Source organism: Gossypium raimondii, chromosome 9, assembly GCF_025698545.1.
Source record: "Gossypium raimondii isolate GPD5lz chromosome 9, ASM2569854v1, whole genome shotgun sequence".
Lineage (NCBI taxonomy): Eukaryota > Viridiplantae > Streptophyta > Magnoliopsida > Malvales > Malvaceae > Gossypium > Gossypium raimondii.
In genome coordinates, this window is record NC_068573.1 from 34,846,373 (window position 1) to 34,860,169 (window position 13,797).

Below are 13,797 nucleotides of genomic sequence, written 5' to 3' on the forward strand. Positions count from 1 at the left end.
ACAACACATGCAGGATAACAACCAGTCGGGATGCTCCGAAGAGCTATTAACGGAAAGCTTGTGAGAGCCAAATATCGAGACGCTCGTAAGAGCTATGGTGTGTCCGCAACACATGCAGGATCACAGCCAATTGGGAACCCCGTATCCATCGAATTTTATTTATTCAAACTAGACTTAATACTTGTCGATCATTGTCGGATATGTGATTAATTTCATACATGGAAATTTACACAATTCACATACACAACATTCAATTCAATCATATAAATATACAATTTAGTGACACAAACTTACCTCGACAAGTGTTCGTGTACGCAAAATCTACTAATCCGACGCATTCTTTTCCACGATTTAAGTCCGTATTTGGTCTATCCGGATCTATACGAGTAAATTTAGCTCAATTTAATACAATTCATATTCAATTCAATCCAATTCACATCTTAGGAAAAAAATTCCATTTTTCCCTATACTTTTAATTAATTACAATTTCATCCCTAGGCTCGAAAAATGAAATTCATGCAATTTAATCCTTATTCCAAGCCTAGTCGATTTTTACATGTAACAATAACAACCCATGTATTTCATAAAAATTTAGAATTTTTCCATGAATTTTACATCTTTTCAATTTAGTCCTTAAATCATAATTTTATCAAAATTCCCTTAACAAAATTTGTTTATCTTTCAACAACCTTTCATTTTCAACCATAAAACTTCATAATTCATACATACTCATCCATGGCAAAACCCTAGTACTTTGATAACTTTGCAAATTAATCCCTGAGATAACTAGATTAAGCTATTACGATCTCGAAAATATAAAAATCATTAAAAACGGGACAAGAATACTTACCTAATTAAGACAAATAAGCTTGCTTAAAACTCCATAACCATGGCTAGGGTTTCCATGTCGTATTTTTAGGAAAGATGATAAAATGACGATATTTTGTTTTATTTTATTATTTATCATCTTTTTATCTTTTACTTTCCAATTTCATCATTTTCTTTATTGAATTTTCCAATAATGACTAATCATGCTTATCTACTAACTCCACTAATTGGTCTATTTGTCATATAAGGACCTCAAATTTTGAATTCCATAGCTATATGATGCCTATAGCTATTAGAATCCAACTTTTGCTCTTTATGCAATTTGGTCTTTTTCATAAAATTAGACATATAATCGGTAAAATTTTCTTAACAAAATTTTCATATGATATTTATATCATACGATAGACCATAAAATAATATTAAAATAAATTTTCTTCCTGACTTGGATTTGTGGTCCCGAAACCACTATTCTGATTTCACTGAAAACGGGCTGTTACAAAAATTGTAATTTTTGATACCACTGGAAACCAGGTCATTACAAAAATATTAAATTTCGATAATGTTAATGATTAAAATAAAAAATTTGAAACTTTGGTGATCAAAACAGAAGCACGTTAATAGTTCAATGACTATTTTTATAGTTGACCCTATTACTTATTATCATAATAGTAGAAAGTTGAAAATTTTATATATTTTTAAAAATTATTCATGCACTAGCTAATGCACAATAGTTTGACTAGTGTGACTAATACAAACCAAAACTTTAATTGGTGTGAAAAAGAGGGACCGATTGCATCAATTTATTATTAGAACGGTACGCACCAGTCGAAACAATAGGAACCAACGTGGAACCGACTACACTGCTTCAAACCCTTTCATGTCATGCCATAAAACAAACATGCCTAAACCATAAGATGCAAAATGTAAATACTTGATGTTAATGTCAGTTACAAATACCAGAATCAACGTCAATTGCAATTTAAAGAAACTCTGGCAAGTTATTGTAACTTGCCTCAACTAATGGTCCAAGTATTTGTGAAGGAATCGGATGTTAATGGATTAATTAATTAAAATAGGTTAAAAGATGATCATAGATTGTGACTAGATTAATTGTTTAATTTGTTTTTCATAATTAATTTAGATGACAAATAAGTTAAGAAATAAACTGAGGGAGAGTACGACGAGATGTTAGCTTAACCTTAATTATCTAATTGAATAGCTACCCAAGTCACTAAGATATACACTAATTGCGAGGCTACTTATAAGATATATACTAACTTAGGTAGCGAGGAATTGATGATAGTGGCCGGCAACAGTTTAGTTGATTCTTATAAGCTATACACAAATTTACAAGATACATCTTCTATGGAACATCTATTAGAATGCAAGCTATTCTTAAATAGAGTTATTCTTAAACAAGGGTTATTCTGACATGTTCCAAGCGTTAGTTGTTCTCAAAATAGTTGTGTTTAATAAATATAGTTTTAAACAATAGTTATTCTGTGGTGATTTTTTTTAAAGAGTTTGTTCCAAATAATGGTTCTTCTTAAAAAAACATAATTATTCTAAACAATAATTGTTTTGAATATAGTTATTCTTGAAACGTAATTATTTCGAAAATTAGTTGTTCTTAATTAACAATTACGTTAGATGACAATTTTAAATAAAGTTGTTCAGAAATTAACTATTTTCAAACAATAATTAATTTAAACAAATATTGTAAACGAATTATTCTTTTAGAAAAGAAATTAATTGAAACAATGCTACTACTTATTTTAAGTTGACATTATTAACTAAAACATAATCCTATCTGTCCATATTATTAGTGGAACTTTTGTCGATACTAGTCACATTTCCTCTCTTCCTCTCACGAGCTCACGGCGCTGCTAAAAATTTGTAGCCGCTGTATTATGAAGTACTAGCTAATTTAGAGACGGATGCCTGGGATCTGTTTGGTTGGGTCCGAAATTACAGAAATGTGCCTGACCACAAATCTAATCATTCTATGTCCAATTGCAAACGACTTATGGATTAACATGTTTCAAAAGTTCATTAGATTTGCTTCTAATTATGTCTAACTTTCAACGGGTCAATTATACAAATAAGTTTTTGTTTTATTGATTTAATTAAAAACATTTATAATTTAATTATTAAATTATTTAAAATTTTTCATTTAAGTCATTGAGATATTAAAATCGATGCTATATGACTTTTTATTCATACTGCTTGCATCAATCAAAAGCTCTCTTTTCCTTACATCTTCTCTTTTACAACTTTTACAACTTAAAGTTTTTTCTTTTTAATAAAATAGTTTTAGGCGTCACAAATTAACGAACAAAAATTCAAATAATTTTTCTTTCAATCTTTAACACTAATCATCGATCAACTTGAATTTAAGATATATTCTTTTATTTGTCAATAGATATCGATCCATTATAACGGTCATTAAATCGTCGCTAAAGCTCACTAACGAAATTTTTATTTTAAAAGAAAAGCGATCCAATAGCTTAAATAATAACTTTTAAATAATTCAATAAAACTTTTGAAATAATTCGGTGACCAAATTATAATTTTTTAGTCAAATGACCAAAATAAAAACTTACCCATTTAATTACTAATGGTGTAATTTACCCATTAAATAATTAAGATACTTCAATTACACTCAATTATACTACACGTGTCCATGTATACGTGAAGACAGTGATATACTTGAAATTTAAATATTTAATTCATCGAGTTCTACTTGATTCAAAAATTAGAGAGTAAGCAAAAATCAATATTGCCATCCTTTAAAAAGGTGTAGATGCCATTGAAACATTAGACTATCCTACAAAGTATATCCGTTCTGTCCGGGCAGTTCCGGGGAACATGGCGATTAATCGTGTATGATGTCTTACTTCATGTCACATTGCTTCTGTTATATCATCTGCTGATGAAGATCAGCTGCCTGCTGAGCCAACTCCACCACCATAGCCTCGTCAAAGAACTTGTTGATGCTCACATCTTCACTCATTCCCTGGAAAGTCCAACACAAATTTCACTCAATCATTCCTGATTGGGTTTTCTTTTTAAGGTTCTTTTGTTCATTTGCAGAAATCAAATCCCTATGTGTGTGTGTGCATGCGTGGATAGAAGCAGCTGTACCTTTCTACGCCTCGTCTTCACCATGAACTCCCGAGCAAGGTGCTGTATTGGTGCAGGTTCAAGAGGCCGCAAAACTATGGTCTTGTCTAAGGGATCTCCAGGAACTATGGCCCAGTGGTCGAATACTGAGAGACAAAAGGCTTGCCCTTGCGTGTGGTACCTTAGATCAGTCTCGAATCCAAATGACTCTATCACAGGTAAAAATGCCTAAATGGAAAAGGGAATCAATCACATATGAATTTGTAAGCATATAGATGGGGGAATGATTAAACATGCCACAATATAACCTTCTGGTCAATGAAATTAGGCAAGCAAATTATGTAATTCATATAAACACTACTGTCAGTAATAAATTAAAAAAAAAAACAGTAAGACAAATATTTCTAAGGAAAATCAAACTTTGCTTCCAAACCTTGACAATATAAGCAGGGGTTCCTGGCTGCGGCACATCAGCTGTAACATGGCCACGTCTACGGGACAAAACAGTATAGATAGCAGAGACACAGTCGATTGGTGTTTGTATCTGAAACAAAAATGACAAATTTAAGCACATATTGTAAGTAGGAGACTCATTTGAGCTAATTGCTTGAGATTAGAAGAGAGCGAAAAGACAGGATTTTATTTAACTTTTGCCTTCAAGGTAGGACTGATACCTCTGGATAGCTAACCCTCATTCTAGCACGAAGAGAATGCCATGTGCTTAAGGGCCATAGCAACCAAGGCAAAATGAGAATTTAAAGATTGAGAATATTTTCAGCTTAGCTATGCCAAGGCCATTAAATTATGGTTACTCTTCCTTTTCCATTAAAAGACTGACATCCAGTCTATCTTGATTTCAATATTATCTTGTTTGGTTCCTCCTGCATAATTAATGCAGATAAACCCATAGGTGGAAGGCTGTTAGGCAGTGGGAATGTAACTGAAGGAACATACCTCCACATAATATACAGGTTCCATAAGCCGTGGGGTTGCCATAAGGAAAGCTGAATAGGCCACACGTCGAGCTGTGGGGATGATCTGTCCAGATCCCCGGTGCAATGATTCAGATGCAATCCTTGCGTCCACTATTTTGAACTTAACATTTCTTATTGGTTCATCACAGAGGGGTCCTTCTCTTGCACCCCACTGAAACCTGCCAGCAAAACATGAAATTTTTAGTCACAAGCAGGAGGTTTAAGTGATTAACTTCTTAAAAAATTGGGAAAAGAGGATATATTCTTACCCTTGGACAATAGAATCCCTGACGGAACCCAACAAAGACTTGTCAACCTCAGTTGGGAGTGTATCATCCAATAAAATATTAGGTCCCTGCAAAACAAGATTCGTAACAGCCACAGATGCCAATTATTACAACTTGAATTTCATTGTTCTGCTCTTTAGAAACATGAAGGAACAAGATAAAATCACCAAGTCAGGGATTAAGTTAGAAACAACAGAACTGCACTTCTTTCACCTGCTTATCAGGGCCAAATGCCCAGATGGAACGTGCAGCAAGCAAATCCCAGTCATATTTTGTCTTGAAGAAGTCGCCAAGTTGCTTCCGACTCCAATCAATACTTACAGCACTGTTCTCAATGTCTTCTGCAAGCCCTCTTTCCAATGGCTCTGCAATCTTAAAATCATGGGAAGGTATATGATCATACAGCCTGAAAGTAACTACTACCAGTAATTATTCCTAAAAGCATCTAGATTAAAGAAAGAAAAAAAAAGTGCTTAGATGGCTGTCTTACCATAGTTATTTTATTCTTCTTGTTGGGTGTTTCAGCAAAGCATTTCATGGAAGACGACTCCACCACTGTTTCACAGAATGAAACAACAGGATCCGCCACCTATTAGGAGAAGCATAAGAAGTGAAAGCACACATATTAACTTAAGCATAGCCCATATAATAGAGAAACAAATTCCAGAAAGATATAAATGAAAAAGTAGTACAAGGAGTACGAGAAACTAGATACCTTAACTTCCACCTCAGAATACAGCTCCCTAAGGTCTTTCATGATTGAGTCCAAGTACAATTCTCCAGTCCCTAATATGGTGTGCTCACCAGATTCCTCAACTTTAGTAATAGCTAGAGGATAGCTTTTGCTAATCTTCCGAAGCCCCTCCACCATTTTGGGCAACTCACTGGGATTTAAAGGCTCAGTTGCTGTTTTTACAACAGGAAGAGTATTAAACTGTAAAGGCCGCAATATGTATACATCTTCGTCAAGATCCACATTACAAAGGGTGGCAGTTTTCATAATTGAAGCATCAACACCTTCAATGAGAACCCAAGAACCAGGAGGGGCACTGCTAATGGGTATTCTATACCGAGCTTGGTAGATCCATAATTTGGTTACTTCTTTCACTGTCATGTCCTCCTCGTCATCTGGTGAATAGCCTTCTCCGAGTACTCTCAATGTTTGTCCTGTTTGAATTCTACCACTGTAAACTCTACCAAAAGCATCAAAAACACTACAATCGGACTTGGGGTATAGTTTGGTCACATTAACCATAAGAGGGCCAGAAGGATCACAATCTACCATTGCCTTGTAAATAATAGAATGTTTAGGTCCAGTGTATACGTGATCAACCTTCTTAGCTGCAACATCCTTAGGAGATGGTATGTGCTGAACCAGCATATCAGTGAAGCCTGAAGCTGAACCAAAAACTGTACTGCAAGCCAGCCTTAGCAAAGGCCTAACATTTAACTTGTAAGCAGCATTGCTAAGAGTGACACCCAACTCTGCAAGAGTTGATTCTACACTCTTCCTATGTTCACCAATCACCTGGCTATATATCTTATAAAGGGGTTCAAGCACGAATTCGACAAATGATCGTTCTCCTCCACCAGCAGGAGGTTTTCTTTTAAAAGCCCTTGTATCAGGATGATAATAAATATCTCCCCAAAGACGAGATGCAAACTTCTCAGCATCAAAAGGAATTCCATGAAGTTTGACATATAATTTTGCAAATGACTGCAAAGTGAAGGACCATCCCGCACTTGCATCAGCAAAACAAACATTTCCAGCAGCAGGATCAATAACAGGAACATTACCAGCAGTTGTAGAGGCGGCAGATATGTGGTTATTGATTACTTCCAGTGTATGCCTTAATTTATGGTAAGCATCTTTTGGGGGCAACTTGAGTTCTGTTATCAGCCGGTCAACCTAAAATAAGTAAAAAGCATTTGAGTAGGAGCAAGATGTGGAACATCATTTTCATCAGACAACTAATAGAGATAAATCATAAGGTGAAAAGTATTACCTTGTTTATAACAACTACAATAGGTAGGCTCTCCTGTATTGCATGGCGTATAGCCCTCTCAGTGTTTACCTGTTTAAAACAGGAAAGAAAAGGTATCATTTAGAACACACCATATTGCTCATTTTCATAGTTTAAACATTACAGACAACAGCTACATCATGCAGAAGCCCAAGCTCGATAATTGGTAAGGCAGTGGATTTGAAAAGATTTGATCAAGCGATGCATAATTTAATTGTGATAAACCTCAGAATACTCATTTTTTTACCCAGTTCTTTCATATGAATGAAAACATTTCTTGTTTGTAGGTGTAAATTAAGTGGGTCACAAGTATAATCATAAGCAGAAGAACAAGTATTAAATACTATAATATGCATGCAAAGATGTACTTACCATCACTCCTTCAGCAGCATCAACAATCAACACAGCACCGTCAGCAAGCCTAAGAGCAGCGGTCATTTCATCAGAAAAGTTCACATGACCAGGAGTGTCCATGATGTTACAAAGATAGGATTTTGCATTACTGTCCTCAAGAACAAGTGACATTGGAATTGCCTTGATAGATATCCTTCTCTCTTGCTCATCAATTCTTGTATCAGTGTATCTCATGTGCTTCTCACTATTTTCATCAAATGTTTTCATATGGTGGGTTTGCTCAACCAACATGTCCATAAACACTGTCTTCCCATGCTGCAAGTGCCCAACAAGGGCAACATTCCGAACCAAACCTGGATTTGACATCAAACCGATAAGAAACTGGGTCGACACATAAGTTGAAGAATCCTTAACTCCAACCTCAAACTTGATATTCTTAACAGGCTTAATAATAGGTTGTTCAAGAGGCTGCTCATCTTCATCCATAACCAATGTCTCAACATCCTCACCATAAACCTCTTCAGCCGTGGGGTAATATTTCTTGTCCTCAGCAAGAACAATCTGATTGTCCATATCGACGTCATTAGCTGCAGTAATCCATATCGACGCACCAGGTGGAGCCTCACCATCAGATTCTTCTCTTTCCTCTTGGGCATGCCTGTCGAGGAGATCTTCATCTTCTTCTTCCTCACCTTCACTCTCCTGGTCGGACTCAATCTCAGGTCCAATATAGTTCCCAAATTCATCATACAAGTTATCATCCATAGCTTAAATGCCTAAATCTGCCCACAAGAAAAACAAATGAATGTTAAACAAATCCCAAGTGAATTTTGCTATTTGGATACAAAAATGGACCCAAAGAATAAGACTAAATAACCTAAACTATTGCCAGGTGTCAACATCAAAACCCACAAATGAGAAACAAAATATATATATATATATATAGTCAATCTATGTAGAAGGTTCATATAGTCCAACCCCAGAACTAATTAGAGATCTCACAAACTCTCAATATTTAATTCCATTTCTGGGTTCGATTAAGAAGCTCCTCTTTTAAAACAAAAGTAAGAAAACAACTCAAAATAAAGCTTTTTTCAACATGGGTAAGTCGAAACAAAATATATGTTGATAAAAATAAAAATAGCAAAATGTGTGAATCTACGAAGAGAAGACAAAAATAAGCTAAAAAGGAAGAAAGAAAAAAAAGAGAAGAAGGTACCTTGAAGCACTGAACAAAGAAAAGAAACGAAGAGAAGAAAAATGGGAATGAAAAGCAAGGGTTTATGCAGAGGTTTTTGAGTGGTAGATTGGAAACACTTGAAAATCAAATCTTCGACAAGCCGCGAGCGAATGCCTAGCGGAGCTGCACCTGCAGGGCAAGATTGTGTTGGGCTGCATATGGACCTTTGCTCTAATCTTCTTCGACAACAATTTGGGCTTTTAAAGAATAATGTAAAAATTTATTTCGACAGATTTAGATTCGGATGTAATTCTAATTTTTAATTTATTGTGCTTTGAGTTAATTTTAAACTATTTGTATTTATAAAACTTCTTTAAAATGTATCTGATTAATATTTAATTAGGGTGTGTTTCAATGTTGAAAATTTTGTATTAGTGGTTAAATAGATCACACCATCAATTATCGGTTTAACCAACTGAACCATTAATTTAATCTTATAAAAGTAAAAATCAAATCAGTGGTCAAATAGATTACACTATTATATACTTTTTGACTTTTGAAATTTCAATCTTGATGTAAACAATAACTATTAAATTTGTTTAATTAAATTATACTATTTTCAAAATTTTACTTAACAAACGAATTGTCACATATGTGAGCTTTTTATTTTCACATAACATTCACTGAAAATCCGCGTTATTTTAATCTAATTACTTGCACAAAAATGAAAAGATTGCTTCACCCAGAAAAGAAAACATAGAATACAAATTCTTGTTCATATTATGCGAGAAGTCCTTGATCCATCTCAGAAGAATTTTGATTTTGAAGTTAAATCACTCCCAAGTTTTTTACTGCCTGAATCTCTCTAGAGTTTCTCATCTTCCATCAGTTAAAAGTTTATGAGCTTCACGATCACCTATTATCAACTAATTTTAGATCCCATACTTGAAAACTTGGGTCCTGAAGGTACTGAGCAGTCTTTTTCTAGTTTGATCCAACTGGTTCCAGGTACTTTCTTTACATCCCTGGTCTCCATTAGTTCTCTCAACTTTCCCACATCGTCCCAATTGTTGAAGCCAGCAAACATGTTTGATAACAGCACATAACTTGCAGGGTCCTTTCTGTCTAGGTTTATTGCATGTTCTGCTGCTCGCTTCCCTGTTTCAATATCCCCATGAACTTGACAAGCATTAAGCAAAGTTTGCCAAACTGATGCACTAGGCTGAAATGGCATTGACAAGATTAGTTCTTCGGCTTCTTTAATATGCCCGGCACGGCCAAGAAGATGTACCATATATATATAATGATCTTCACCAGGAGAGATTCCATGGTCAATGGTCATGGAAGAGAAATATTTCCAGGCTTCATCAGTAAACATTCCCTGGCTGCATGCATAAAGAGCGCAAACAAAGGTTATGTAATTCGGTTTTATACCTTTCATAATCATCTCATCGAAAATCTTAAGAGCTTCTCTAGCTTGACCATTTTGTGCACACCCCATTATCATTGTTGTCCATGAAACAATGGAACGATCGTCCATTACCTTAAAAACACCCCAAGCACCATCCATGGAACCGCATTTTGCATACATGTCAATCAATGCATTATCCACACAAACATCAATATCAACCCCAAGTTTAATTCTCAACCCATGAGCTTTCTTCCCCTCTTCCAAGAAGGACAAATTAGCACAAGCATTGAAAGCAGTAGCAAGTGTAAACTTGTTGGGTATTATCCCCATCATCCTCATTTCTGCAATAGCTTCCAAAGCCTTTGTAGGTTCCCCATACTCTAACCACCCAGCAGCAATTTGTGTCCAAGAACAAACATCTTTTTCACCCATTTCATTGAAAGCTTTCAGCCCATCGAAAAGTCTTTGATTCTTTTTATACATATCAACCACAGAGTTCTGGACACAAATTTCAGTACCATGGCCAGACTTGACAAGTTGACCATGCACTTGTAAACCCATGTTTAAATGACCAACAGAAGCCAACCCAGTTAAAACACTTGCAAAAGTAAAGCAATCAGGTTTCAGCCCCTCATGATTCATTTGAACCCAAAATTTAGGCAAATCTAAACAAGAACTTTCCAAGTACCCACTTAACATAACATTCCAAGTCACGATATCTTTGTTTGAACACTCGTCGAAAACCTCCAAAGCTTCCTCTTTTTTCCCATGTCTCATCAAAGCTGTCAAAAAAGCATTGACTAAAAACACGTTTGATTCAAACCCCAAACGTAAAACCATAGCGTAAACTTGGTAAGCTAAATCTAAATTTTCGTGCAAGGAACAAGCTTGAAGAACACTAACAAATGTGAACTCATTAGGCTTTGAAGTTCCATCCCTTAACATGTAAACAAACAAAGATAGAGCTTGGTTGAAAAACCCATGTTGGGTAAAGCCAGAAAGCATGGCAGACCATGAAACGACGTTGCGTTGAGGCATTTCATCGAACAGCTTGTGACCGCTGATGAGGTCTCCACACTTCGAGTACATGTTTAGCATGTGGTTTTGGAGGTAAAGGGAATTTGGAAATAACCCTTTGATGAATTTGGCATGGATTACCTTTCCATGAAGTAAGTTTGATGTTTGGGCGCATGAAGTTATGAATTTGGTGCAAAAGTTTTCTTCTAAGGTTGAGAAATGAGTATAAGAATTAGCAATGGTAGAATAAAAGAGTGGCCTGGTAGATTGAAACACAGCTAGGCGATGCATTTGTTTGCTATCATTGGTTTTGGGTTTTATTTACGAACTTGATGCTAAGATGGTAACATTTGTTTGAGACCAAACAACTAAAACAGACAAAAAGCTTTTTCTTAATTAAGAAATGATTTTAACAAGCTGAAATCGGTTGAAATCAATATATAATAATCATATCTAAAACAGACCAAAAGCTTATTTTTAATTTAAATAAAATAAATTTTAACAACTTGAAATCAATACATAATAATATTATTTTCTTTTTATAAGAGATAGGAGTTGTTGAAATATTAAAATCAACTAAAGATTTGAACACGGATTTTTTATTCAATCTACAAAATAATATGATAAAAGTTAAAGTAGTTTATACATGGAACTAATGGATGTTGGAAATAGTCCCAATTTTTTCGAAGTGTAATTTATTTGGTTTTAAATGTTTTGGTATCTAATAGTTACATCTGTTTTTTAACTAAATTTAGAGTTGAGTTGAATCAGATCCTTGAATGAAAAGTTAAAGGGATATAGAATAACAAATACAAGTTAGAGGATTAAACTTATAGATTCATAACATAGAGCATAGCATATCCGTTAGCAAATCTAATTTCATAAATTGGTATCCAATGTTGTGGGATGAATCCGGTATCATGCATAAAACATCACCATTTCGGCAAAAGATTAAGGAAAAAAAAGGACAAAAATAAAGTTCCGCAGCCTAAAATGTTATAAGTTTACTTCCTGGACTTTGGATTCTATTTACTTGCAACAAAAAGCGAGAAAGAGGGTCTTAAGCCTGATCTAAGGGAACCAAACTCAATGAATAGGGAAGGACTGTGCAAAAGGTGGAATGGGTACCGAACTTGGAAAGAGAACAAAGTAGCTGCATCCTGTTCGTCTCGATATTATATAGCATGATATTTCGTGAAACTCTCATTAGCAAATAGCCATCTTTGAAGGCTAAAAGATCAACCCATGGTTCCATGTCAACTGCCAGCCTTTGTGTTACTCTCTCGCGCAAATTGTAAAGGAACTTCATGTGTTGTTCTTCCATTTCCTCTAACGTTTTAGAGAGTTTCAGGGACCATTTAGATTCGAAGTAATCCTCGAGGAACCAAATTTGAAGTCCGTATTGAGAAACCAGGACGTAATGCAGCCTGTCATCGGAGTGTCCTATGCATGCTTCAGGGATGCTGCGGAATTCGATGGCTGGAAGTGGAACAGATACCAACCATGATAGTTCATTCTCCACGTGGAAGGTAAGCATTTCATCACCATCAGTCAACCAATGCAAAACCCCTTCCACATAAAACCCTTTGTTCTTGTACAGATTGCTATTGCACTTGCATATTTCTTCTGATTTCTTCCAGGCCCTTGTATCCGAAGAGTATATGTCGAATGAGAAGCATAAGGCCTTTGATTCAATTTCAATTTGCTTCACCCTGATCAATTTGAACTTGGTTGATGTGCCTAAAAGATCTCTACATGGATCAAATGCCAAAGCAAAGGTGTCTTCTCTGTTAGGTTCTTCCCATGTAAGCCTCATCCATTCATGGTTCAAGGGGTTGCATATGTAGAGGCAAGGGTCTATTCTAGGGAAGCAACTGCGACCACAGACCAACCCGTTGCATGAAGCGAGCAACACAACATGTTCAGGAAGGAAGTCAAATACTGTCTGAAAAAGTTTAGCTTCTTGCTTTCCAACAGGAATGTGGGTTATAGTAGTGATGTCCTCATTGCCCAATCTAAATCGCTGTTGGCAGAAGAAGCCTGATACTGGTTCTTTCTTTCGGGATTGAACCTTCATGAAAATGGGGTCTGAGATAAGACGATTCCACCCTTTACAAACACATTTTAATCTTGGCAGATACTTTGTTGGCAACCGAGACAGCACATCAAAAGGAATGTCACTGTTTTGCTCTCCTACATTACCCATTTCCTAGAACAAAAAAATTCATTGCAAAACATTGAACCTAATGAGTAATAATGTTCCACTCTGAAACAAATAGTAACACTTCTTTGGAGCAACATTACAAACAGTTCACACCACCTATATGAAATAGTGAACAGAACAAACATAACATTCCAAATCAAATTAAACAAAATACGAGAGACAACTTTGGACAACAACATGAACATCCCTTTACCTTTAAGTACTAAAGGGTATAAAGCTCGGATTTTTTACATCAATGAAAGTGGGATATTTAGAAATCAATGAAACAGTAACAAAGAAGAATGCCAGATATTACATTCTATGTTTATGAATCAAGCAAAAGAAAGAAAGAAAAAAGAAAAACCCAGCTTTATTCTTTTTAAAAGAAAACAATGT

General features: G+C 35.3%; 3 protein-coding genes across 3 annotated transcripts; all 3 read right to left on the reverse strand.

Moving 5' to 3' along the window:
- Positions 1 to 3,534: 3,534 nt before the first annotated feature.
- LOC105799223 (110 kDa U5 small nuclear ribonucleoprotein component CLO) lies at positions 3,535 to 8,985 on the reverse strand. Its single transcript, XM_012629659.2, has 11 exons — positions 8,810 to 8,985; positions 7,609 to 8,372; positions 7,219 to 7,287; positions 5,928 to 7,121; positions 5,703 to 5,801; positions 5,426 to 5,584; positions 5,195 to 5,280; positions 4,906 to 5,104; positions 4,385 to 4,495; positions 3,973 to 4,179; positions 3,535 to 3,844 (listed from the first exon to the last, which is right to left on the reverse strand). Exons 2-11 carry the CDS (start codon positions 8,353 to 8,355, stop codon positions 3,746 to 3,748), a joined length of 2,970 nt encoding a protein of 989 aa, XP_012485113.1. The 5' UTR covers positions 8,356 to 8,372; positions 8,810 to 8,985; the 3' UTR covers positions 3,535 to 3,745.
- A 499-nt stretch (positions 8,986 to 9,484) lies between these two features.
- On the reverse strand, positions 9,485 to 11,683 carry LOC105799224 (putative pentatricopeptide repeat-containing protein At3g15130). The gene has a single exon (XM_012629660.2). The coding sequence runs from the start codon at positions 11,487 to 11,489 to the stop codon at positions 9,693 to 9,695; it is 1,797 nt and encodes a 598-aa protein (XP_012485114.2). The 5' UTR covers positions 11,490 to 11,683; the 3' UTR covers positions 9,485 to 9,692.
- Positions 11,684 to 12,258: 575 nt separating this feature from the next.
- LOC128032454 (F-box protein At5g49610-like) lies at positions 12,259 to 13,489 on the reverse strand. The gene has a single exon (XM_052620612.1). It carries the CDS (start codon positions 13,402 to 13,404, stop codon positions 12,259 to 12,261), a length of 1,146 nt encoding a protein of 381 aa, XP_052476572.1. The 5' UTR covers positions 13,405 to 13,489.
- Between the last annotated feature and the right edge of the window lie 308 nt (positions 13,490 to 13,797).

Coding starts and splice junctions, on each gene's coding strand:
- LOC105799223 (XM_012629659.2), bottom strand. CDS start 8,355: ATGGATGATAACTTGTATGATGAATTTGGGAACTATATTGGACCTGAG. Junction 5,585..5,702: donor AGAAGAATAAAATAACTATG/GTAAGACAGCCA, acceptor CATGATTTTAAG/ATTGCAGAGCCATTGGAAAG. Junction 4,496..4,905: donor AACCTGTATATTATGTGGAG/GTATGTTCCTTC, acceptor TTTTTGTTTCAG/ATACAAACACCAATCGACTG.
- LOC105799224 (XM_012629660.2), bottom strand. CDS start 11,489: ATGCATCGCCTAGCTGTGTTTCAATCTACCAGGCCACTCTTTTATTCT.
- LOC128032454 (XM_052620612.1), bottom strand. CDS start 13,404: ATGGGTAATGTAGGAGAGCAAAACAGTGACATTCCTTTTGATGTGCTG.